We start from the raw sequence: 26460 nt of genomic DNA, 5'->3' as shown, positions 1-26460 counted from the left end.
CCATCATGTGAGGACACAGAGAGAAGGCAGCTGTCAGCAAGCCAGGAAAAGCAAACTAAACTCTTCAGGCCTTGATCTTGGACTTCCCAGCTTCCAGAACTGTGAGAAGTTTCTGTTAAGCCACTGAGTCTGTGGTCTATGTTATGGCAGCCTAAGTTGACTATGCACTTTCTATGCCTCAGTTTCTCCATCTGTAAAGCAAGGATCATTGTGCCTATCTTGCAGGACTGTTATGAGAACAAATTAACATATGTAAAGTATGGAGAAGAGTTCCACTTATGAAGTGCTAAGTCTTTGTGAGCAGTCGTTATAACAATGACTGTCTCTGTGCTCAAGCTGCTTGAGCTTGCACGAAGGTGCCATATGGCCCTAGCTGGGTGCATGAAATTGAGAAAGTAGAGTCAAGTAAATTTGTGACAGGCAAGGCCATTTAAAGGGTAATTGTTAAACTTTGAATTATGACAATTTTTTTTTTTTTAAAGAGACTCTAAAACTTTCAAGACTGCATTTATTTGTTTGTAGAAGATAGCCCTGGGCCAGCCTTTTCACTTTTCATACTTGAGGGAACCTGAAACAGAAGAGAGCCCATTGTAAATGGCTAACAGACAGTTTAAAAACAAACAAAAATTAATTAATAATCAAAGATGTTTAAATTTAAAGATACCATTTTTTGCCCATTACAATTCTATCATTTTAATAGATCTCATTGTTGGTAAGGATATGAAGGGCTTGGCACTCTTACGTAGCTGTTAGTATTACAAATTGGCACCAAGTGGGACTTCCCTGGTGGCGCAGTGATTAAGAATCCGCCTGACAATGCAGGGGACAATGGGTTCGAGCCCTGGTCCGGGAAGATCCCACATGCTGTGGAGCAACTAAGCCCATGCGCCAAAACTACTGAGCCTGCGCTCTAGAGCCCGCAAGCCACAGCTACTGAGCCTGCATGCCACAACTACTGAGGCTGCGCTCTAGAGCCCGTGAGCCACGACTACTGAAGCCCGCATGCCTACAGCCCATGCTCCGCAACAAGAGAAGCCACCGCAATGAGAATCCTGTGCACCGCAACGAAGAGTAGCCCCTGCTTGCTGCAACTAGAGAAAGCCTGCGTGCAGCAACAAAGACCCAGTGCAGCCAAAAATAAATAAATAAGTAAATAAATTTATTTTTAAAAAAAAATTGGCACCAAGTCACAGATTGTACCTACCTGTGACTCAGTTCTACTTCTGGGAATCTATCCTAAAAACAAAATGAAATACAAAAAAGAGCTAAACGCATCAGGTTGAGAACAAAAAATTGAAAACAAATGTCCAACAATTAGAAAATTGCCCCATTTAATGAACCATTAAAACTTGTTATAAAGACTATATAATAACCTCTAAACATGCCAATGATAGAATAAGAAAACAACATACAATGTTATACACCTTATGATAATTTCTTAATTCAGTTGTATAGGAAAAAATTTTGCCAGCATATTAGTAGATTTCCATCTGTGGCTTTTTTAAGATGGTAAGATCACCTTGGGCTTCTCAATTTTCTGAAATCTCAACTTAAATCCATGAGTTAAAAAAATAAAGTCATTCAAATCATGGTCAGGCACTTCAGAAATTGAAACCCGGATGTATATTAATATGAAATACTGCAATCAAATGCTTTAATTTAGCTTTAAAAAACATTTATTTACTTCCTAGTCCACTCATTTACATTTCAAGGGTGAGCTTTGTTAGAATGAAAGACCATTAAAAGGTTTAACACTATTTCCCCACATCTCCCATGCCCAACCCTTCATCCACGCACTGGATGTTGGGCCAGTTACTTAACTTCATTCCTTAGTTTCCTGACATGTACAATGGGCATAATTGTTTGTACGTCACAGGACAGTTATGAAAATTAAATAGGTTATTACGTATAAACTGCCAGGAATAGTGCCTGGCACAAAATAAGTATCAATATCTATTTTTTCTGATCTTGAACAAGTCTTTCCGCAATACATGTCATCAAGCTTCCTTTTTTTGAGTTCAAATTTAGCTTTAGAAGTTTCATTTAAAAATTTTTAAACTTTTTACACAACCAGAATGTTCTAAACCTAGAAGACAATTCACGTATTGCTGTGTTTACCTAGAAGGTTAAAGGATAATTTCATCTTATCAGCCTATAGTCCAGTGTATTACAGATTGTTGTCTTAGTTCCTTTTTTTTTTTAAGTTAGCTGGGAAATTCCAGGATTGTAATATTTAAGTATCGGAATACAAAAACTTGAAGTTTATTGATGTTGTCTTATTCTCACAGTTCACTTAAAAATGTTGGCCTCATCTAAGTCAAGGAGTTGAAGGTCCAAGAAGAAGGGCGTCTGAGGAAGAGAAACCCAGCCTGCAGTTCAGCAACTTTAATAAGGTGGGTGTACTCCTGCTGTTGGTTGTGTAGCTGGATAATCTGACATACTATCCAGTGTACCCTTCCCTCCACCCACTGAGTCAAGGCTGGAGGGTAGAGTGACGGGGAGGGAAGGGATGGATAGATACCGACCAGAAGTCCTCAGAGTTCATTTCCAAGCTTAACAACAGTCTGAAAAGCAAGACTCTCATTTGAAAGAGGGCAACTTTGTTGAAAGAGAGAGCTCTGGTGGGCAGAGCTCAGATGGCTGTTCATGGGGTGCTCGTGGTGCAGGGAGGAGGCAAGATATGACAGCAGAAGGCCTACCACAACCGAGACGGAGATGAGATTGAAACAGCGGGAAGTGGTTACTCAGAGAGGGTGGACCAGTGTGTAGAAGCTGCCTGACCCCTGGGAAGGGTCCTGTACCGTGCCATCCTGGCCCTGACCAGGGGATTGGGGAGAGTTCCAAAGGTAACAGAACCCAAGAAAGGCAAAGTAGAATCTGAGGAAAGCAAGGATCGGCACCCACTTCTCGGGATATAGTCTCTCAGAGGAGCTGGTGAGCACTGGCTGAGAGACATCTTTAGGAACGTGCGCCTGAGGGCAGCCGTATAGCCCATCTGGGGCGGGAAGGCTAGGGATACGAGAAGAGGCCTGGGTTCTGAATGGTGTGGCTTAGACAAAAGAAGCCACAGGGGGCCATGGACACCCAGAGCAGATGTCAGCTCAACCACACCCAAGATCAGGGGCCAGAGAACTAGCTGGGCCAGAGGTGGGGCAGCACACGAGGCCCCCACCGCAGCCTCCGGCGTGTGCATCTCTCACGGTACCGGAGGAGGGGCAGAGGGAGGAGGGAGATCACGTAGGAGGCAAAGGAGCCCCACAGGGAATATTCTGAACGCTGAACTGACTCGGCTTTACTCGAAGAAGATAGGCCTTAACGGGGCAAGATAAAGAGTTCTCCCACCATCTGCGTCATAATGGGTTCTCAAGAACGAGTGGAGAACAGTGTAAAAAGTAAAGTGGCATTTCTTCCCATCTAAACTGTGCTCTCATTGTTAATACTGCTTCAGTGTGTGAAAGTCCAGCCAGGACCCAGAGATCAGAATCCAGCCTTGTGGCCACAGCCTCGCTGCCTCCTGTCCGGAAGGAAAGCCATACAGATGATCTTACAGCAAAGGAAGCTCATTCTGAGCAGGGCTTTGGCCACAAAGCCCCATGTGGTCTGTCTCCTCTCCTGGGGACCTGGCCCAAATAGCATGATGCAGGGGGACTTTGCCCCTCGGTGCCTCTCACCTCAGAGCAACCCCAATGAGGCAGGTGCCCCAGCCCTGTCTTCTACACCAGAGGTACTGGAAGGACAACTCCTGGAGGGAAAAATCTTCCAAAAAGGAAGAGAGCGATCCAAAGAGGACCGGGAGAGTTCTGAAAAATAATTGAGTTGTATTTCTAATCCCTTTACCCTCCCACTAAAAGATCTACCTTTAATACTGTGTCTTTGGCGTACATTTTATCCCTGATCTGCTCTGGATAGCCCCGGAATTAGAACAGGGGAGAAGGTGGCGGGTGGGAGGATACACTGACCTCCCTCAGGGGCGGGCTTATGTGGTCCGAGCATTTGGTGGTTTTCTGCTGACCCAAAGGAGCTGTCTGTCTCCAGGGAGGTCCCACAGCACATCAGAGAAGTCCTGCCTCTAAGGACCCTCTCAGAGAAGGGTCTTTGAGAGATCCTTCCATCCAATTCTTGCCATTTTCTTCCTTGTTCATATGGGACCAATGAGATGGATCTTTCATAAAACTCATATAAATAATCCCTCAAAAAGTCCACAAGAATAGAAGAGAACTAACTTCAATTTATTTAATCACCAGACCCATTATATGTCAGACAAATGGCAATTACTGGCTTTCTCCAATGACGCTCAGCTCACTGACAGACTCAGGAGCACATACCACATAGAGAGCTCCTCAGACACACCAAGCTTCACGTCACACACGCTCACACGTGTACACACACACACAGACAAACCCCACTTCCATGATTGATTCAATCTTCTGTCCCCATAGAAAAATCTGAGTTACAACAGAAGAAATCTCCCTCTCTTATTTTCACAAAGAAATAAGGATTCCCTGTAACATTTTCTTCTTACTTGATCAGATTGGGCCTTAAGAGTCTTCCTTGGGTGCTGGTTGGATCTCTTCCTAAGTAGCTGTAGCCTGGGGAACACTCCACCAGAGGTGGCATTACTCCAAAGTTAGATGGATCCTGTCCTGCATGCCCCACATCTCACCTTACCAGAGTTCCAGACAGAACGACCAGCATTCATACCATCAGAGCACCAACCCCTAAACCCCCAAAGTTTAGAAAACAATAACATCCCAGAGCCAAATGCAGCCACTCGTGCGGCCTTCCCTCTGTGCCCAGTGCCCTTGGCCCAGTACTGCAAAATTAAATGCCTACGCTGGAGACGCAGTAAGAGGGGGCGGGGACTGACAAACCAAAGAGCACCTACCCCATCAAAAGGGAAGTTCAATTTTTTAAAACTCATGAGAATATGCCCACTAGGCCACAAGTAAATACTGGGGCAGATAAAAGTGCTTCCCAAGGAAAAGCCTAGACCTACCCCTGGCCCCGCCACACACACACACACACACACACACACACAATACTATAGTGGAATTTTTGCTATCACACATAGCCACTACCTGGGGGAAACGTGAGATGGAAGACAGAACATAGATGCTTTAGGGCTTTCTCAGGATGCTAATAAATTCATCCCAACTAGCCAGACCATCTCATTTCAGAGCTTAAATTGCTATTAGAAGAAATGTCCCCAGTGGTTAATTTCACACACAGATGACCACAACCTGAAGAGGAGGGGTCGAGGAAATCTACCACCCACCAGGCTTCCTTCTCTCAGAAACTCTTTCCACGGAACGCTCCTATGACAGGCCAAAATTTAGAAGTGTATAATGGCGGCACATCCAGGTCCCATAATAGGCACTTACATTCATGCATGTAACCCTTTCCAGAGCTTCTCTGACCCCAGCACAGTTGGCATCTCACTTCAACACTGAGGGTGGTCTTTGTCCAGGGACACAGTCTCTACAGGATTACAGGCAACTCTGAGCAAAATTCAGAGCCTTGCATGATGTGAAATGCCCAAGCCATAGCCACCGGTGACAAATAGAAGGAATAAACAATGGTGGGTTAGTGAACATCTTCCACCCAGTAATGTCTAATCCCAAAGGAACAAAATCCTACACCTTGAAAGTCCAATTTTAAACAAGCCTCCCTGGACCTTGACATTAATCCCTATCCCTACCGAGGCCAGATGCATGGCTGGCCCATGTCCTCTCCATCCACGCACACACTTATTTGCTGATTCAGTCCCCAAGCGAACCTGCTCTGGCCCGAGCAGTTCATCTCCCCTCCTGCCATCAGCAGATTCTTATGTGCTTCACTGGGGATTTTGCCTCTCAGGAATGTTGTTGATCTTGCACAGCCTTTTCTGACCACACCCCCAAGTCCCTCCAAATGCCCATCTCTACCAGCACCAGATTCCACTCCTCAGAGATCCTCTCCAAGAGCAGGAAGAAGGGTGCCATTCCTGCAAACTGAAGCTGGAGGGGACCTGCATCCCAAATCCTGAGCCCCTCTGTATATGAGCATTTCAGTCCAATGAGCCACATCGGCTGTCCCCAGGTCTCCAGTTAAGGTATCTGGCCAGATCCTGAAACCCTATGTAGTTGCCCTTCAAATAAATGGGAATGACCCCTTATGACGATTGTTTGGCAAATAGAGACCAGTCTGAGCTTTGTTTCCTTGGCCCCTTTACCTTGATCCATCCTAGAGGGGGTCATCATGGAGGGGCAGCCTGTCATGGTTGCTGTTATGGGCTGAACTGTGGTCCCCAAAATGCATATGGAAGTCCTAACCCCCAGTACCTGTGACTGTATTTGGAGTTAGGACCCTTAAAGAGGTGATTAAGTTAAAATGAGGCCATTAGGGTGGGCCCTAATCCAATCTGACTGGTGTCCTTATAAGAGGAGGAAATTTGGACTCATAAAGGAGAGACACCAGGGCAAGCACACACCCAGGAAAGGCCATCTGCAAGCCAAGGAGAGAGGCCTCAGAAGAAACCAAACTTGCCAACACCTTGATGTTAGATTTCCAGCCTCCAGAACTGTGAGAAATAAATTTCTGCTGTTTAAGCCACTCAGTCTGTGTACTTTTTTACGGCACCTCTAACAAACCAACTACAGGTACTAAAGCCCAAGAGGGGTAAGGAGAACCGCCATGCAAGGAGGAGATGGTACGGAGATGGGGGGTGAGTTACCCACTGGAGGTCCTTGATGAAAGTGATTCCAAGGCTGGAAAAGTATAAGATGTGTGAGCTTGGACCATCTTCTGCCAGAAAGGAAGTGATCAAAGAATGACGGTGACATTCAAGTGGAAAGGCAGCCCACTTACAAGGGCTGTCACTGGCCACAATGAGGACAGTTTGAGTAACAAAATAAGTCATGATATTATATGATGATGTAATAATCCACTGAATGGAAAACCACACGTCTGTAATATTAAAAAATGAATATAGAAACAACCAAAATGTTTTACAATAATAATTAAACTGTGGCACATCCATCCCATGAACTAATACCAATAAAAAGGCAGAACAGACTACTGATACAATAACTTGGATGATTTAAAACACATTGTGAAAAATAAATAAATAAATAAAGCACATTGTGCTGAGTTTAAAATAGGCCAGTCTCTAGAGATTATGCACTGTATGATTCCACTTATACAAAATTCTGAAAATGATAAGTTAGAGAGATGGAGACCACAGTAGTGGTTGCAGGGGTTAGGGAGAGTGGAGGAGTAGGGGCAGTGGGTGGGTGTGACTATAAAGGGTAGCATGTGGGACAGCTTTACGGTGATGGTTCCACAAAACTACACATGCGATAAAATGACATGGAACTATACACACATAGTACCAATATCGACTTTCTGGTTTTGATATTGTACTATAGTTACATAAGACGCAGCCATGGGGGGAGACTGAGTTAAAGGCATATGGGACTTCTCAGTCGCAAAATAAAAAGTTTAATAGAATGTTTGATGGGGCTTCCCTGGTGGTCCAGTGGCTAAGACTCTGCACTCCCAATGCAGGGGACCTGGGTTCAATCCCTGTTCAGGGAACTAGATCCCACATGGTGCAACTAAAAGATCCCGCGTGCCGCAACTAAGACCAGGCGAAGCCAAATAAATAAATAAATAAATATTAAAAAAATAAAATAAGACAACAGATATCACTTTAAGAAAAAAAATAGAATGTTTGATGAATAATGAGATATCTAGATAATTTCAAAGCACCTTCGCACAAAATACAGATTAATTACAAAAGAAAAGGGCTAACTTTGAAGTGGAAAGGCCTGGAAATCACTACGTTAAGCACATGATCAAAGTGAATATCCTTAGTAATGGGACAAATCAAAATCTGCCCCCCTTTGATAGGATGCAATGAGTAGAAAACCGCATCATTTCCATATTGCTGCCAAAGATGCATATCTGAATCTAATCAGGAGGAAATAGACAAGACTGAATCAAGAAACATTCTACAAAACAACTGGCCTGTAATCTTCAGATGTGTCCAGGTCATAAAAATTACCTAAAGACCAAAGAATTTTTCCAGGTAAAAGGAGGGAAAAGGGAAGGGACAACTAAATGCAATGCATGATTCTTAGCTGGGTCCTTTTGCTAGAAAGGGCATTTCAAGACTGTTGGTGATACTTGAATGGGACCTGAGGATTACATGACTGTAAAGCCACATAATCTCCTGATTTAATGGCTGCACTGTGGTCATACAGGTGAACGTCCCCATTTCCCATTTGAAGGAAATGCACGCTGAAGTCATTAGGGGTGATGGCCATCAGGTTGGCAAATTACTCTCAAATGGGTCAGGGAAAAAGTTCTTTGTACTATACTTGCAACTTTTCTTAAGTTGATTTTTTTCAGAATAAATGTTTTTAATTTTGTAAATGAATGATCTGAATGTCAAAGAATGAGAAACCCCTGACAAAACTGATGAAATCCTAAAATCCTTCTGCAAAAACTGGCACTATTTACATTCAGGCCTTGGAAGTCACATTTGACAGAAGTTATACACATACATAAAAAATCTCAAATACGTGATTCTTTGTTCATTCTAAGAATTAGCACACTCTTCCAATTAACAACTTAGACGTGGTTAGCTAAAAGACTAAAAATTGAGTGTTGTGTTCCCTTTTTAAAAACTTTCCAGCCAGAACTTTCCTGTTTCTTACTAGAAAATGATAGTCCCCACTTTAAATCAATTTACCATAAATTGGTAAATTCCATGATCAATTATCCTTGGAAAAGCAGGACTTCCCGTTGTACATCCTTGATGCTGGCATAGGCCTGCTCTGTACCAGGCCCAAGGGGACTGGCTGGAGGGACTAGCCAGGCACCTGACTGTGAGAATGACATGGTGATGCCTACCTGATAGGGACCAGTGAGGATTAAATGCAAGCAAGATTCTTGCCTTAATATCTAACACACTAAAACCACATTTGGGGAAGCATTACCATTACTAACTTAGACAGTCAGGTTCAAGGTTCAGTTCACTCTTTTCCTTTTCACTTTCACTCTTTGATCTCAGTCATTCCCTGTCAGCTCATGTAATAGAATAGGAATTCTGTATCCTAAGAGTTGACTGGAGAGCGAAGTTTTAAATCTCAAGTGGCCGGAACTGGAAAATCTAGACTGAGCATGTGCACAAGTGGGATCCTTAGAAAACAGTAATCAAATCAGAAACAAGGCCAGCCAGTCAGCAGAGAGCCTGTAAGACCTCAAACCACGGTGGAGCATTGGTAAGAGCCAAGTGAGAAAACCCAGACCGCTTGTTGCAAACAGAATGACAATGCCTGGGGCCCGTTGTTGATTGCTCACCAATCAATACTGATTGCTTCAGAAAGAGAAAAACAAGTACCGTATGCTAACACATATATATGGGATCTAAAAAAAAAAAAAAAAAAATGGTCATGAAGAACCTAGGGGCAGGACGGGAATAAAGACGCAGACCTACTAGAGAATGGACTTGAGGACGTGCGGAGGGGGAAGGGTAAGCCAGGACAAAGTGAGAGAGGGGCATGGACATATATACACTACCAAGTGTAAAACCGATAGCTAGTGGGAAGCAGCCACATAGCACAGGGAGATCAGCTCAGTGCTTTGTGACCACCTAGAGGGGTGGGATAGGGAGGGTGGGAGGGAGGGAGACATGAGAGGGAAGAGATATGGGGATATATGTAGAGCTGGTTCACTTTGCTATAAAGCAGAAACTAACACACAATTGTAAAGCAATTATACTCCAATAAAGATGTTAAAAAAAAAAAATACTGATTGCTCATGGTGTGGCAAGCAGACTTAATAAAGTCCAAGTGAACACTGACGTGCCAGGTACTATGCTAGACACTCTGCTGACATGATGTCATTTGAACCTCACAGTTACCTTATGTAGGTACAATTATCATTCCCATTCTACAGATGGGGAAACTGACGGTTGGAAAATTCTAGTAGCTCACTCAAGGTCACACAGCAAACAAGTGGTAAAACCAGGGTTTGAACGTCAGCATTCTGTCTCCAGAGCCTGCACTCAACTGCTCTTCTAAACCACCTCCCACCACCACCCATCATTTGTTACTCCACGGCCCCCACTGTTCCTTATACCACGCTAAGCAACTTGCTTAGTTCCAGACTCCTGCAAGCCTTTCTTGTTTCAGTAGCAATCGTGTTGTAGGATGGAACAAGGGGTCTTGTTTGTGTAACACTGAGACACAGCAAGAGCAAAACGTCCACTTTCTAGACTTGGAGAAGCAGGCTGCTCCTTCCAATGGCTTCCTTAGTTTGGCAAGGTAATAAGTGATAATGTTACAATAAATTCCTTTGTTATTACTTAGAAAACTCTGTCTTCCAACAAGGCCAATTTAAAAACAAATGCGCGTGTGTGAGTGCACATGTGTGTGAGTGAGTGTGTGTGTACATGGGATCACCATGCAGCTTTATGGAGGGCAAGCTAGTTATTTCTTTTTCTGGAGACCTCAGAATCCGGAAAACCTTTTGATGTATTAATTAGGGTCGTAAAAAATTAAGCTTAGGTCTGTATTGGGTGATTCTGGAGGAGTTACCTTCCCCTTGAGCAGCTTTCCAATTAACTTGGGAACATAATAACAGACCTTTCAAACTAGCAAACTCACCCCCCCACCTAGGTGCTTTCACACAATGATCTTGTTTCAATCATGTTTTAACATGGAAAATACCTCATGCCCAAGGGATGCATTATGAGTTTTTGGACATCAACATGACTATCTAAGAAGAAACACTTCACCAGACTCCTGGCTGGAGAGATAACTCCCATTGTAGACATCGCCCCCTGGCGACAAGTGTGTGCCGACTCACCATTGCCGCCATCTGCCCAGGACCCTTCCTCCTCATTCTTCAAGCCCACAGCACAACCGGAGTGTGGTATATTTCTCGATAGCTCTCTAGCCAAGGACATATGTGGTTCAGAAGTATTGTTGCTATAGTTCTGATGATCTGGGTCTTGTTTCTAGAAAGCATATTTAGTTGTCAAACAGTATGACAGATTTTAAAGATTTAAATCAATATATTTCAAAGTTCTAATGTACGAAATTTTATTTAAGTAATGAGGGCAATGCTTAAGTTATTATGGAAAGAAAATCATTGCTCAACAGACTGTATTTTGTTCTCCTATAACCTTAAAATGTTGTGTGATTGGCAACTGCATTAAAAAGATTATAGCATGGGACAGATTCTATATTTTATAATGAATGCAGCACAAAACAAAGCTCTTCTGTTAGACAATTCACACGCGAGGAAAAACTAAGGCAGCCACCTGCACCTGTCCAGGTATTACGACCATGCCACAACCCAGCATCCAGTTTGGCCAATAGGACAATCCAATCCCACCACTGCAAAATGTATCCTCCCAGTAGTCACCTAAGTAGGACTAGCAGACAAGAGGAAGAAACTAAAAAGCACCATTATACACTGGGCTATTTCTGCCCTAAGTTCCTAGAATGAGTACCTTTCTCTTCTCTCTACTGTCTGTCCTCTTTTGTCCCTAAACAGGATCACATAGCTAATTAGAAAAGGCCTTCATTGATCTAACAACTGTTGTTCTTCCATCCTTTTGATTCTTCTTTCCAGGCTCAGACTTCCAAGTTGAATGAACTTGAAGTCTGCCACTTCCCTCTGCTTGGATTTCAGATGTTTACCAACAACATACCCTCAACCCACAGCAAGGTGACTTCCAGCCCCCTCCTGGCCCACACCTCACGTGCTGCTTCTGGTTGCCTTCGCGGCCCGCCTGCAGCTTCTCAGACGACTTCCCACGCTCGGATTCCCAAGATGCCCCCTCCCTGATTGTAGGACCCCATTTTGCTTCTCCACCTGCCCCTCTCTGATGGCTCCTCCTTTAGCGCTCATTTCTAAGGCCTTTTCTCTCTTCATAGTTCACCTCCTCTGACGACTAACCCATTTTCAAGCCTTCTAAATTTGCCTCTCCATAGAATGACCCATGAAACCAGCCCACACCTTCCACTGCCTGATGGACACCCCTGAGCTACGTGCCCCAATAATGGTGGTGACATTATGGTGCTTCACAGTTTACAAAGCAGGTTCACTTGTGTCGTCCCACTGGATGGTCACAAAACCCCATGAGACCAGCATCACCAGGAAACCAGTGAGCTCTCCGGCAGGGTTGCCCCTCAGGGAGGGCCTCTCCCAAGGGACATCCCTCTTCCTTTCTGTGTCCTGTCTGATGTGTGTCCTGCTGAAGGAAAGCACTGCCATAGAGAAGGGTTTAAGGAAACTCCTCTCATGCCCCTGCTGTCAAAGTCCCATTAAAGGCTAAGCAGTTCGGAGCTAGATGCCCTGGACGGCACCAGGAGGTAAGGATACTGATGGTCAGGAACTTGGCTCCAAAGTTTGCACAGACCTGGATTCAGACTCCAGTTCTGACATTTCTTAGCTGTGTGGACTTTACCTGTATTTTGGCTTCTTCTTCAGTAAAACCAGGATCATAAATAGGTCAAAGGACTGTATAAACTAACTAGAACGGATACATAAATTGCCTGGCACCTAGAAAGTGCTCAATAAACAGTGGGTATCGTTGTTCTAACTTCTTAAACCTTTACCTCAGAGTCTTTGGCTCCTTCCAAAACATCACTGAGAACTTGTATGTATTCAGTTGCACCTTTGAGGATATCAACTTTGCTAGGCTTCCTGCTTTGGGGAAGAAATGGCACCAGCGTCTTCAGTTTGGCAAAACCACGGTTGAGATTTTTTATCTGGAAAGCAAAAAGGCACAGTGACACACAGGAAGCTAACTTGTAAGGCATCTCCCCAAACCACGGAAGGCGGTTGTGAGGGCTCGTTTCCACAGCTCTCTTGTCTGGGCGGGGAATCTAGGCAGGCTCGTGCCGAAGAGCCACCGCTCCACTGGCAGTACAGTTCCTGGCAAGGGGAGAGGGAGTGGCATGAACCTGGCAGCAGGGATGGATGGACTGGGATGGGTGTCTAGGTCCACACTGACCTCCTTCTCTTCCTCTGAGAGCATCCCCACTACAAGGTAGAGGCAGGCTGGGTAGTGGTTAAAAGCTCTGAGTCAGTACATCAGGGTTTAAAACCCAACTCTACCATTTAGCTTTACAAAACTGTGTAGGATACTTCATATCGCCAAGCCTTGGTCTGTTTACCTGCAAAGTGGAAAATACTCCCCTTGTCGTGGTGTAGCTTTTTTTGTGGTGATTAAGCGACATAATTACACACCAAACACTTCCTCCTGGCACACAGAAAGTCCTCAATAAGTTGCACTAACGATAATGAATAAACTGTACAAACACTCGTCTATTCAAGTACTGTGCCAGCAACTCTTCAACCTCTTTCCCAACGGAGTTGATGATATAGAGTCCAGAGAGTCTGCACGTTGGCAAGACTTGAAAAGTAGAATGAAGAGCCTTTTTTCCTTCATCTCCAGGGTCTAATTCCTTGGCTCTGAAGGCCTAGAATTCTGATGATCAACCCACCCTGGAGGACACAGGCCCTTGAAGAACCGGTTCCCACAACACCATGAAGCCAATATACTCACTCACTTATATTGAGAACTCCCTCCTACCCCACATCAAAGTGGGCAAAGGACATAGCCCATTCACAGCAGAATACAGTGAATGTATTTCGTAAGTTTATTGGTCATAATGTATTTCATAAGTTTATTGGTCATAAGTTTCAATAAACTTATGAAAATATTAAACTTTAATAATCAAAGCACTATAAATTGAAACAGAAATTAGATACCATTTTTCATTTACCAAGTTGGTAACATTTTTGTTTTGATTATCATACCCAGCATTGGGGATGGAAAAAGGGAACAGTCCTATATCCTGCAAAAGGGGATAAAAATTAATAAACTTTTCTAGAAAGCAATTGGGCAACTTGTATCAAAAGTCACAGGATTGTTTATACCCCAGTAATTCCACCTCTACTGTTTTGCTCTAAAGCAATTATCAGACATGGGCATAGATCTATGTACCAGTAAAAAGCTGCAAAAAAGCATATATGCCCAACACTAGGAGACTGAATAAGTAATGGTCCATTTATATGTTGGACTACGCAGTCGAAAGCTGTTCTGCTTAGAATATGAGGAAATGCTTTTGATAATGTTAAGTGAAAAAAATACAAAGATATGTACTAGATCATCGCAATTTTGTAAGATTATGAATATGCACAAAGATAGGTAGAAAAAAGACTAGGAGGATACACACAAGAATGATAGTTCATGGTAGTTATATTTGCATTGTGGGTGTTTCCGTTCCCTACTTAGTCATGTCTCTGTCTTCCAGGTGTACTAATTTCAACATTATAAAGAAGACTAAGGTCATTAGTTTTAAAATAGTGGGTAACACCAGGACCCATTCTCTGCAGAAAGCAATTCCTTCCTGGTGGGGAAAGCCCAACTTAAAATGCAAAATATTGGATCAGAATCTCGTATGAGAGCCACATCAACACATCAGATCACAGGGTTATCATAAAGGGCTCCCAACTTTCCCTTAAGTCTTCTACACCTGCTTGGTCCTTTCTCCTCTCACCCGTACCCAAACAAAGCTCCGAGTTGATTGTCTGGGGCTACGTTTCTACAGGGCCCAGGAGTGTGCAGGAACAGCCCCCAGCAGAACTTCCTCCTCAAGTCCCAGGCCGGAATGTGCGCGCACCCTCCTCCAGCGCTCGCCCTTCCCTCTCTCGGTAGCCTCCGCAGCAGCTCAACCCAAAGACTGCAACGGGCAGAAGGAGATGGAATCTCACAAGTCTGAGGCCCGAGTTCAGGTAGAAATACTAAAAGCTACCAGTAGATGGCGCTCCGACTTCGCCCGAGGAACCATCCCCGCGGGTGATTAACCGCGTACCCGCCAGAGTGGGAAAGACCCACTTTCTGTCCCCCGCCAGGGGGTCGAGTGGGAGTCTGGGTGCACACCCAGGCTTTGTTTAAATTCTTTGTTTAAAGTAAGGGAAAGAGTAACTTCCATCAGGCTCCCTGTGCCTCGCCCTATTTGTGCTTGGAGGCAGGGCGCTGGGAAAAGGGGACCCCAAGCACCCACCCGGCGCAGGAGGTAGTGAGACGTAAGCGCACTGCCTCCTCTGAGGGTTTAAAGCGCCTGCCAAGGGGAGACGTTTCTGAAGTGGTCAGGGGCCCCCTCGGCCTTCCCCAGACTCGCTTCCTGCACCGGTCCAGGTGGGTCGCAGGTGAGGCGCCATCCCGGCGCGGGTGGAGGCGAACACGAGCGGCCCTCGGGAGGTCGAAGTCGCCCCGGGCCCCCGGGCGGGGAGTGGGCGCCCCGGGCCCCCGAAGGTGTCCGAAATGGGTGGCGGGTCTGGGGGGAGCCGGGAGGAAGGCGGCCGGGTCCCGGGGCAGGGACCTCGCGGGGCCGGCGCTCACCCGCTCGCGCTCCTTGGCGTTGGCCACGCGCCGCCGCTCCAGCACCAACTGCAGGTCCTCCGTGGACGAGTAGCCGCCCGACGGCAGCCGCTTGAGCCGGCAGATGGCGGCCAACTGGGGCAACGGCCCGAACTGCTCCCGCAGCACGTCGTCCAGCACCTCGGCCGGTGGGGCCCTCAGGAGCGCGGGCGCGGCGTCCATGGCGGCGCGCGGGGGTGGGAGGCCGGGCCTTGCCTCGCGGGCACCTGGGGCCACGCGGGGCCGTGGCCGGCATCCCCCTGCGCGCCTGCGTACCTGCCCCGCCCGCTCTGGGGAAACCGCTCCGGGACGATCGGTTTAACAAGCCCCACAGGTGATTTCCGTGAAGCCTGGATGACAGCGCTGGCTCGCAAATCGGCTGCACACTGGAGTCACCTGGGGAGTTTTTAAAAAATCCGCCTGCTCGGGTACCAGTCCCCCACATTCTGACTCAGCCAATCTGAGTTGGGACCTGAGCGTCTGGACATGTGTACACACGTGTAGGCAAATATACATACGAACCTATATACGTTTACCAGAGAAAAATTGATGGATACACACAAAACGTTTTTCAGTTTCATTTTGAAATAAATAAAAGTTGCAAGAGCAGAAACAAAAAGGTCCTATATCCCCTTCACCTAGATTTCCCACTTAACTTTTTTCACATGTGCTCCACCACTACCTTTCTCTCTATGTGTATCCCCGTTTTCATTTTTCTTTTTCTAAAGCGTTCCCTTAGTCTTGTCCTGTCTTCGTGGCTTTGACAGTTTCAGAGAGCAGAAGCCTTTCAGTGTGGAGGAGGTCCCTCAACCTGTGTCTGTCCAGTGTCTCCTCATGTCCAGACCCAGGTCCTGCCCCCTTGGCAGGCACTCCATAGGAAAGATGCTGAGCTTTTCTCAGTGCCTCGCATCAGGAGGCGTGATGTTGACCTGTCCCACCGCTGGCAATGTTAACTTTGATCACCCAGTCAAGGTGGTGTCTGCCAGGTTCCTTCACCATAAATTGTCTGTTTTTATTCCTCTTTTTTTTTTTTAATTGTGAGAATGGGTACCATTTTTTTAAATTTTTAATTAATTAATTAATTAATTAATTTATGGCTGTGTTGGGTCTTCGTTTCTGTACGAGGGCTTTCTCTAGTTGCGGCAAGCGGGGGCCACTCCTCATCGCGGTGCGCGGGCCTCTCACTATCGCGGCCTCTCTTGTTGCAGAGCACAGGCTCTAGACGCGCAGGCTCAGTAGTTGTGGCTCACGGGCCCAGTTGCTCCGCGGCATGTGGGATCTTCCCAGACCAGGGCTCGAACCCGTGTCCCCTGCATTGGCAGGCAGACTCTCAACCACTGCGCCACCAGGGAAGCCCTTTTCCTCTTAATTGATAAATATTTTGTGAGGAGATATCCTTAGCGTCCATTACTGACTCCTGCCTGAATTAACCACCACGCTGATAACAGCCAAATGGTCAGCATCCTCCTTTGAGGAAGAGCTCTCCCTTCTCCCCAGTAACTGATTCATCTTGTGTTATGTCAGCGTGAGCTCATGAATTTCTATTTTATTCAGTAAGATGTAATTCATTCATATGATTTATTTTAATGCTCATATTGTCCCAGATTTGGCCTGTGGGAGCCCCTTCAAGCTGGCTCCTCTGTCCTTTTGACATGACCCCTTCATTCTTTGAGCACTTACTTACTTGTGCCAAAAAGACAACATGTTCCAGGCTCATCTCGAATTCTCCTAGCCCCTGCCCTGAAGTGGGTCAATTCTCCTTTTACTGGAAGATGGGATTTAGGAACCAAGTTTGGCTGTTCATTCCTTTTGGGATGTCATTACTTCTAGGCTCTTTTTGCAGACAGGAAATAGATGTATGCATACACACACATACAGCTGTATCTATCTCTGTATATAGATGGACAGATATATTTAAAAAGCATGAGTTCACACTAATACCTCCAATTCCAATCCAATACTTCAGGTTTCTCTCTCGTTTCCCCTTCCTTATCTGTAATTCCCTTCTTCAACAGTGAGAAACTTAACTCTGGTTACTTATTTGCTCAGTTCCCACATATAACTAATTTCCTAGCCACATCAGCCACCTCCTCAGCCCCATCTCCATGGCAACAGCCTTCAAGGGCAGGGCAAGGGGAAAAGAAGAGGCCACACCAAATGCTTAACTGGGGTTCCCCTGAGCAGTGGGCCTGGGAATGGGGAGGTTTGATCTGTGCCTCCCATCTTCTGTATTGCTTGCATTTTCATAGCATGAAATTGTTTTTGTAATTTTTAAAATATATTTTTTAAAGAAGGAAAATAACTTTATGTGCTCTGAGTTCATTTGGTGCTGTCTGCTGACAGGCAGAGAGAAGGCAGCAAGAGCCAAGTGTGTGGGGATGAAGCTTAAAATGGAGATGGTTCACCCCTTTACTTAACTTTCCTTGGGCCTCAAAAGGAACATCATTGACATTATTTTATTGCCGAAAGCTTGAGTGGGCAAGCTGGTGTGCATCAGGAATCCAGTGTGAGAAACCCAGACTTTATTCTTTCAGACCTGCTCCCCTCCGTCAACTCCAACTATAATTTTCTGGCCCCTTGGCTGTTTGATTCCTCAACTGAGCCATCTGTTCTGAGGGAGAGCAATTACATAAACCAGTGTGAGCTGAGGGGCCGACACCTTTCCGTCACGCAATAATGCAATGGCCTGATGAACAAAAAGTTTATTTCTCTCGCCTCTTAACAGTGTGAAACGTGGAGGTCAGTAGTGCACCTCTGCTCCTATGGTCACTCAAGGATTTAGATTCTTTCCCAATCATTGCTCCTTCGTCATCGCTCCTGGGTGTCATTTCCCAAAATGGAGCTGTCCCCTTTGAGGCTTCTGCCGTGGCTGGTGTCCGGCAGGGATCACCTTCACAGCAGCAAAGTCCTCAGGCCGCTTGCACCAGTCAAGGTCCAGAAAACTCTTCTAGGGTCAGAAACTCTTCTGGGTATTCCAAGCAGATGCCAAGGGGTTGAATTCAGGGATTTATAAAGGCGCTTACACAATCAGCGGGAAGAGCTCTGAGTCCAAGGACACACCACCAAAGCAGCAGGGAGCCCCTGCCCCTGCAGCTGCCACTCAAGCCTCCGAAGCTGGGGGAGGGGCCCGGGAGACTGCTGCAGAGAAACCCCAATTTCCCATGCCCTGGCATGTCCGCAGGGAACAGGTGGTAGGACAGGGAGGGGCGCTCTGCCTCACTTCCACGCTGGTAATCTCACACACCTGTTTCTAACTAAATCATTTTTTAAAAAAATAAATTTATTTATTTATTTTTGGCTGCGTTGGGTCTGCGTTGCTGCACGCAGGCTTTCTCTAGTTGCAGCGAGCGGGGGCTACTCTTCGTTGCGGTGCGCGGGCTTCTCATTGCGGTGGCTTCTCTTGTTGAGGAGCACAGGCTCTAGGCGCGCGGGCTTCAGTAGTTGTGGCACGTGGGCTCAGTATTGTGGCTCGCAGACTCTAGAGCGCAGGCTCAGTAGTTGTGGCGCACGGGCTTCGTTGCTCCGCGGCATGTGGGATCTCCCCGGACCAGGGCTCAAACCTGTGTCCCCTGCGGGCAGGCAGATTCTTAACCACTGGGCCACCAGGGAAGCCCTAACTAAATCATCTTAACTGGCATCCAGAGCCATGGGTACAAGGGGTTCTGGGAAATGGAACTTCGGCCTTCCTGCCTCTGCAATGCAGAAAGGCACCCTGGAGAAGGGAGTGAGGACAGGGAGACGGTCCACTTTATCTTCCACCCCAAGACAGAGAAATTGCCCCAGCAGGTTCACCTCATCAGTCTTTGCCTCTTCGTTACCCTGGGACCCAGCTGAGAAGAACACCCCCTCCGGCTGATGGGAACACCCATCCTGGGTGCTTGGAAGCGTCTACCACACCAGCCAGATCGTGGCTCAGACACAGTTCCCTTAATCTCCTTAGCTCAGTCAAGACATGAGAGAGTGGTGAAAACCAGCTTTAGTAAGGGAAGGCAAAAATGACATTTTAAAAGGATCAAAAACTATAAAGGGACATGTTTGCATTGCCCAGAATGCCTATCCAAATCACTCTGGCAATTTCATGTTGGTATTCATTTCCACAGAAATGTGTATTATTATTATTACATATTATTTATTACATACTATATATTATTTTATCTCACCATATTCTTGGGACTTAGACTTTACTCCGATGTACAAGTGGGAAAATTAACACCAGAGAAGTTGAGTACCTAGCCGAGGTCATGCTGCTGGTCAGTGGCAGAGCTGAGCCTAGAACTCAGGCTTGCCGTCTCCGTGGCAGTCCTTTTTCCTCGAGGTCTGAGCGGCCTCCATCCCAAGGGCTCTGGGCCCAGCCCTGTGCCTCCGGCTAACCTGGTCCCCCAGCACCCAGGCCCTCCTTCTCTCTCCCTGTGCTCCACACCTCACCTCCCTTGAGCTCCTCCTCCACCCCCTGGGCATGAGCTGGGGTTAACTTCTTGGCCACATCTTCAGCAGAGGTAACAGTGGGTCAGAAGTATTTTTCCACCAACAGCGGAGAAGAGGAACAGACCCACAGGCTGTGTCCCCAGGAAGCTGCTTTAAGGTCATTTCCCCACAGGGACCCTCAACTCGTGCCCTTCTCATTTGTGCTGCTGGGCTAAGGCCACAGCCATAGCCTGGAGCTCTGACAAGATGCCAAAGGTGCCTGGCAGCTTCGCAAAGGGGTGGATGGAAGCTTAGGGCCTGTGGGGTCACACGGAAGAGCTGAGACTTAAGCAGGGCCCAGGGGCTCATCGTGGGTCAGAGGGGAAGAGCTTCCGCAGCACAGGGGTTCCTAGGACTTTTGAGCGAGTCATCCAAACTCTAGGCCTCACCTTGCCATCTATAAAGCAGAGATTATAATAGGAGCTTCCTCGGAGTTGTAGTGAGGAGTCCATCAGGCTATTGGTGTAACAATAACAGCTAAGGCTTATACAGTGGGATCTGGGTGCCATGCACTATTCTAAGCTCATCATATGTGCTAATTTTCTAAATTCACACAACAGCCTCAAGAGGGAGGGACTCTCATTTACTCACAGAAGAAGAAATTGAGACACAAAGGTCAGGTAACCGGCTTTCGCAGCTAGAAAGGGGCAAAGCTGGGACTGGACCCAGAGAGTCTGGCCACAGAGCCTGGATCTATGACCACGACCCTCTCTTGCCTCATGTAACTCCCACCCCATTGGAAGTGATGGTGAGAATAGCAGTGATGATTTATGAACCAGATGGAATGTCCAGAAACTTGGCTATTACACAGACAAATCCTAAGTGACCCAGGCAGAGGGATGTTCTGAGCAACGGTGCAGGAACTGCAGTCAGAGCTGGTTGAGGGGCACTGAGGCCCAGGGCGCGGTTCCAGTGACCCTGCAGCGAGGATGCCATGACAGGCTCAGTGGAGTCACCTTGAAGTGGGCCTAGATTCCTGGTCCTGGGATCTGTACAGCTGAGACTGGGAAGTTCTTGTCAGATCGAAGAAGGGTAAGATTGCAACAAAAGCAGGGCTCTGGGAGGTTCAAGAGGAAGTGGGGTCCAGGCTGCTTTGGGGGAGGGTAAGGGGATCTGAGGGACACAGCTGTGCTGTGGATACCCTGCTGCGTGGGCCCTTGTCCTGCAGGAAGAAGCCTTCTTGAGGCCCAGCTGGCAGCCCCTTGTTCTATCCTAAATCACCACCACCACCCCCAAAAAGCAGCCCAGAACTCCTCACTCTTCTGTGACTCTAACTGGGGCCTGGGGCTTTCATTGGCAGTGCGGGTCCTTGGGGGTGTTTGGCTTTGAGCTGCAGGAATTGCTAGTAGCAGATTCAGGTAGAGCCATTTATAACTGGCCCTTATAAGTGAGAAAATACAAAGAGAGAGGGTCTTCCTAGTAGGCATGGTGTAGGCTTACGGGGGGACCTGGCCAAGGCCAAGGCCTAAATCTGGGCATATGGGAGCAAGTGTTGTAAGAGTTCTGGAGCACGGAGGGCTGAGACATTAGTTGGTAGAGGACACTTGGAGTTTACAACTATAATAAGTAGGGGTACCTTTTCCTCTAAACTAGTGACCTCCATCCTCAAGATGCTGTGCCATCTTCCTCCAGAATGCGTTCTCCCTCCTGACTGAGAAATTATTCTAGAAAACTAGGCCTCGAAGGTCATTTCATGATGGCCAAAAAGTCTATGCCTTCTCCTCCCTATGCCAGAGTCCGGCTGTCCCCTAAATCACAATGTGTAGACAGACCCCAGCCTCATCAGGTTGGGTCCTCCTACTGAGGAAGACTGGAAACCATGGCCCTGGGAGACAAGGCTGTGGGCGCACCCCAGGTGGTGGAAATTGTCACAGCCTGCTGTTGTCACCAATGCAATCTGAGTGGAGGCAGAGTGGGACAGGGTGACAAGCTGACTGCTTCCCCCAGGACAACTGCGGATTCATTCTGCCTCCCCAGATTCACTCTGCCTCCCCAGATTCTCTCTGCCTCCCCAGATTCTCTCTGCTCCATCTGCAGAGAACTTAATTCCTCTGCCTTTCTCTTTCTTGGGGAGACTGCAGCTTTCACAACCTCCTCTAGAGGAGAGAAAGGGCCAGCCCGGGCATGAGAATTGACCCTGGAGTGTGAGCAGGAGAGAGTCCTTCAGGTTTACCTGTTCCTGTTCTGTCAGCTCTAGACCACAGACCATGGAGGGCTGGGTGAACAGCTGCTTGTTACTCCAGAAAGTCCCCAGCCCCAGGTTTCAAGCACCACAGGTCTCCTTCCTGTGGCTCTGAGAAGGGGGCAGATGTCCTAACCACCTCTCCTCCCTACTGGAATGCCAGCTTCACGAGGGCTGGAATTTTTATCTGTTTGGTTCACTGTTGAATCCCCAAAACCTAGAAGAATGTTTGGTACATAGTGGAAGCACAATAAATAATCCTTGATTGAATGAATATGGATAAAAAGTAAAATTCTTCAAGTATATGTAATGGCTACGATTTTTTTTTTTTTTTTGGCCAAGCCATGGGGCATGCAGGACCTTAGTTCCCCAACCAGTAATCGAACCCATGCCCCCTGCATTGGGAGTGTGGAGTCTTAACCACTGGACCACCAGGGACATCCCAATGGTTATGAATTTTTTAGACGTTAAACAAAGTAACACTGAAATACCTAAATCAAAAGCTATTAGAAATCTGAGAATGTGGCAAAGCATAGATAAATGTGGATAACCATAGATAAATGTTAAACATGGGAGAGTTAAAATCCTCTTAGAGAAATTTACAGGCTGAGGAGACAGAACCTAAATGAGGATATAGGCTATCTGAATAATGAAAATTACAAGTCTAGTCTAACAAATATGCCTATGGAACATTTACAAAAAGTGAGCATACACTAGGTCACAAAGAAAATCTCAGTAAATTCTAAGAAAGCGGGACATATTATTTAAATGCTACCAAAACCAGACAAAGATGTCACAAAAAAGAAAACTACAGGCCAAGATCTCTGATGAACATAGATGCAAAAATCCTCAACAAAATACTAGCAAACAGAATCCAGTAGCACATTAAAAGGATCATACACCATGATCAAGGGGGGTTTATCCCAGGAATGCAAGGATTCTTCAATATATGCAAATCAGTCAATGTGACACACCATATTAACAAATTGAAGGATAAAAACCATATGATCATCTCAATAGATGCAGAAAAAGCTTTCAACAAAATTCAACACCCACTTATAATAAAACCTCTCCAGAAAGTAGGCACAGAGGGAACTTACCTCAACATAATAAAGGCCATATATGACAAATCCACAACCAACATCATTCTCAATGGTGAAAAACTGAAACCATTTCCACTAAGATGAGGAATAAGACAAGGTTGCCCACTCTCACCACTATTATTCAACATAGTTTTGGAAGTTTTAGCCACAGCAATCAGAGACAAAAAAGAAATAAAAGGAATCCAAATTGGAAAAGAAGAAGTAAGGCTGTCACTGTTTGCAGATGACATGATACTATACATAGAGAATCCTAAAGATGCTACCAGAAAACTACTAGAGCTAATCAATGAATGCGGTAAAGTAGCAGGATACAAAATTAATGCACAGAAATCTCTTGCCTTCCTATACACTAATGATGAAAAATCTGAAAGAGAAATTATGGAAACACTCCCATTTACCATTGCAACAAAAAGAATAAAATACCTAGGAATAAACCTACCTAAGGAGACAAAAGACCTGCATGCAGAAAACTGTAAGACCTTGATGAAAGAAATTAAAGATGACACAAACGGTTGGAGAGATATACCATGTTCTTGGATTGGAAGAATCAACATTGTGAAAATGACTATACTGCTCAAAGCAATCTACAGATTCAATGCAATCCCTATCAAACTACCACTGGCATTTTTCACAGAACTAGAAGAAAAAATTTCACAATTTGTATGGAAACACAAAAGACCCTGAAGAGCCAAAGCAATCTTGAGAAAGAAAAACGGAGCTGGAGGAATCAGGCTCCCAGACTTCAGACTATACTACAAAGCTACAGTAATCAAGACAGTATGGTACTGGCACAGAAACAGAAATAAAGATCAATGGAACAGGATAGAAAGCCCAGAGGTAAACCCATGCACATATGGTCACCTTATCTTTGATAAAGGAGGCAAGAATATACAGTGGAGAAAAGACAGCCTCTTCAATAAGTGGTGCTGGGAAAACTGGACAGCTACATGGAAAAGAATGATATTAGGACACTCTCTAACACCATACACAAAAATAAACTCAAAATGGATTAAAGACCTAAATGTAAGGCCAGACACTATAAAACTCCTAGAGGAAAACATAGGCAGAACACTCTATGACATAAATCACAGCAAGATCCTTTTTTGACCCACCTCCTAGGGAAATGGAAATAAAAACAAAAATAAACAAATGGGACCTAATGAAACTTAAGAGCTTTTGCACAGCAAAAGAAACCATAAATGAGACGAAAAGACAACCCTCAGAATGGGAGAAAATATTTGCAAATGAAGCAACGGACAAAGGATTAATCTCCAAAATATACAAGCAGCTCATGCAGCTCAACATCAAAAACACAAACAACCCAATCCAAAAATGGGCAGAAGACCTAAACAGACATTTCTCCAGAGAAGATATACAGATTGGCAACAAACACATGAAAGGATGCTCAACATCACTAAACATTAGAGAAATGCAAATCAAAACTACAGTGAGGTATCACCGCACACCAGTCAGAATGGTCACCATCAAAAAATCTACAAACAACAATTTCTGGAGAGGGTGTGGAGAAAAGGGAACCCTCTTGCACTGTTGGTGGGAATGTAAACTGATACAGCCACTATGGAGAACAGTATGGAGGTTCCTTAAAAAACTAAAAATGAACTACCATACGACCCAGCAATTCTATTCCTGGGCGTATACCCTGAGAAAACCATAATTCAAAAAGAGTCATGTACCACAATGTTCACTGCAGCTCTATTTACAACAGTCAGGACATGGAAGCAACCTAAGGGTCCATCGACAGATGAATGGATAAAGAAGATGTAGCACATATATACAATGGAATATTACTCTGCCATAAAAAGAAACGAAATTGAGTTATTTGTAGTGAGGTGGATGGACCTAGAGTCTGTCATACAGAGTGAAGTAAGTCAGAAAGAGAAAAACAAATACCGTATGCTAACACATATATATGGAATCTAAAAAAAAAAAAAAAGGTTCTGAAGAACCTAGGGGCAGGACAGGAATAAAGATGCAGATGCAGAGAATGGACTTGAGGACACAGGGAGGGCGAAGGGTAAGCTGGGACGAAGGGAGAGAGTGGCATGGACATATATACACTACCAAATGTAAAATAGATAGCTAGTGGGAAGCAGCTGCATAGCACAGGGAGATCAGCTCATTGTTTTGTGACCACCTAGAGGGGTGGGATAGGGAGGGTTGGAGGGAGACACAGGAGGGAGGGGATACGGGGATATATGTATACGTATAGCTGATTCACTTTGTTATACAGCAGCAACTAACACAACAATGTAAAGCAATTATGCTCCAATAAAGATGCTAAAAAAAAAAAAAAGCAAAGAAGCCATAAAAGAAAAAGCCAAAGGAAAAGCCAAAAGAAAAAAATGAATACAAACGGATTAGAGTCCAGTTCAGCCAAAGATATCATAAAAGAACAGATTTCTAATTCTGGTCATGATGGAGTCACTGGGCCAGCCCTTCTGCTGTAAGCAACCAGAAAACTGGACAAAGCACATGCAACTATTGTTTTCAGACATCGGATAACAGGCAGAGCAAAACCGGGGTTTGACTGGATGAGCCCAAGACCCTCCCTGGATTTCTTCCTGGAGGATTTTTCCAGACCACAGTGCAGAGGAAAGGTTGCCACACAGGGTGCGGCAGTCTCACTAAGCTGAGGAGAGAAAGATGGGAGTTTGGGCAGACTGAGCATTCCAGAATTTGGAAGCAGAGTGTAAAGGAGAGTAATGAAGAGAAAGAGCTCCAGAACTTTGCATGGCATTCCCAGGGCAGGCCTAGGATGGGATTCCAGTATTTGAGGCAAAATAAAACTGGTCTAGAAATTCTCATTCTAAGTTGAGCTGGCAGAAAGCTGAGTCCCTGGAAGGGTGAATGGGGACAAGAAGAGTGGCTCTGAGGGTTGACAGTCCGAAGACAAGATAAAGCCAGCAACCTGAGAGAAATGAGTTTTTGGAGTTATTTAAAGGGCTGGAAAAATCCAGCTCCAGCCCCATCTTCTACAAAGAAAGTGCAGAGAACACCTGGGGTGTCTATGAAATTCCTGGGAATTTGTACCCCTACCAAGTCCCTGTAGTTTGTGTTAAACCTCTGCTGTTTTCAACAAACCAACTGGAAGTTCCTAGCTATAAAGCCTTTAAACAAGATATGCTTGTTTCAAGACAGAAGGGACCCTGAGGGAAGGAGAACCAAGGCAGGGAGAAGCGAGCCTGGCAGCTGTCGCAGAGACAAGTCCAAACTTTCGTCATCCGAGTATTTATTGAGGACCTGTTGTCTGACAGGCCTGTGCT

The 26460-nt window shown here is 45.7% G+C and overlaps 1 protein-coding gene across 1 annotated transcript; it reads right to left on the bottom strand.

Moving 5' to 3' along the window:
* Positions 1-502: 502 nt before the first annotated feature.
* On the bottom strand, positions 503-15625 carry FIGLA (folliculogenesis specific bHLH transcription factor). The gene is made up of 5 exons (XM_059942835.1): positions 15410-15625; positions 12615-12767; positions 10855-11005; positions 1205-1236; positions 503-568 (listed from the first exon to the last, which is right to left on the bottom strand). Exons 1-4 carry the CDS (start codon positions 15608-15610, stop codon positions 1232-1234), a joined length of 510 nt encoding a protein of 169 aa, XP_059798818.1. The 5' UTR covers positions 15611-15625; the 3' UTR covers positions 503-568; positions 1205-1231.
* Between the last annotated feature and the right edge of the window lie 10835 nt (positions 15626-26460).

This window comes from Balaenoptera ricei, chromosome 13 (assembly GCF_028023285.1).
Source record: "Balaenoptera ricei isolate mBalRic1 chromosome 13, mBalRic1.hap2, whole genome shotgun sequence".
In the NCBI taxonomy this organism is placed as follows: Eukaryota; Metazoa; Chordata; class Mammalia; order Artiodactyla; family Balaenopteridae; genus Balaenoptera; species Balaenoptera ricei.
Note: the sequence above shows the minus strand (reverse complement) of the source record. Positions and strands in the feature narration are given on the sequence as shown.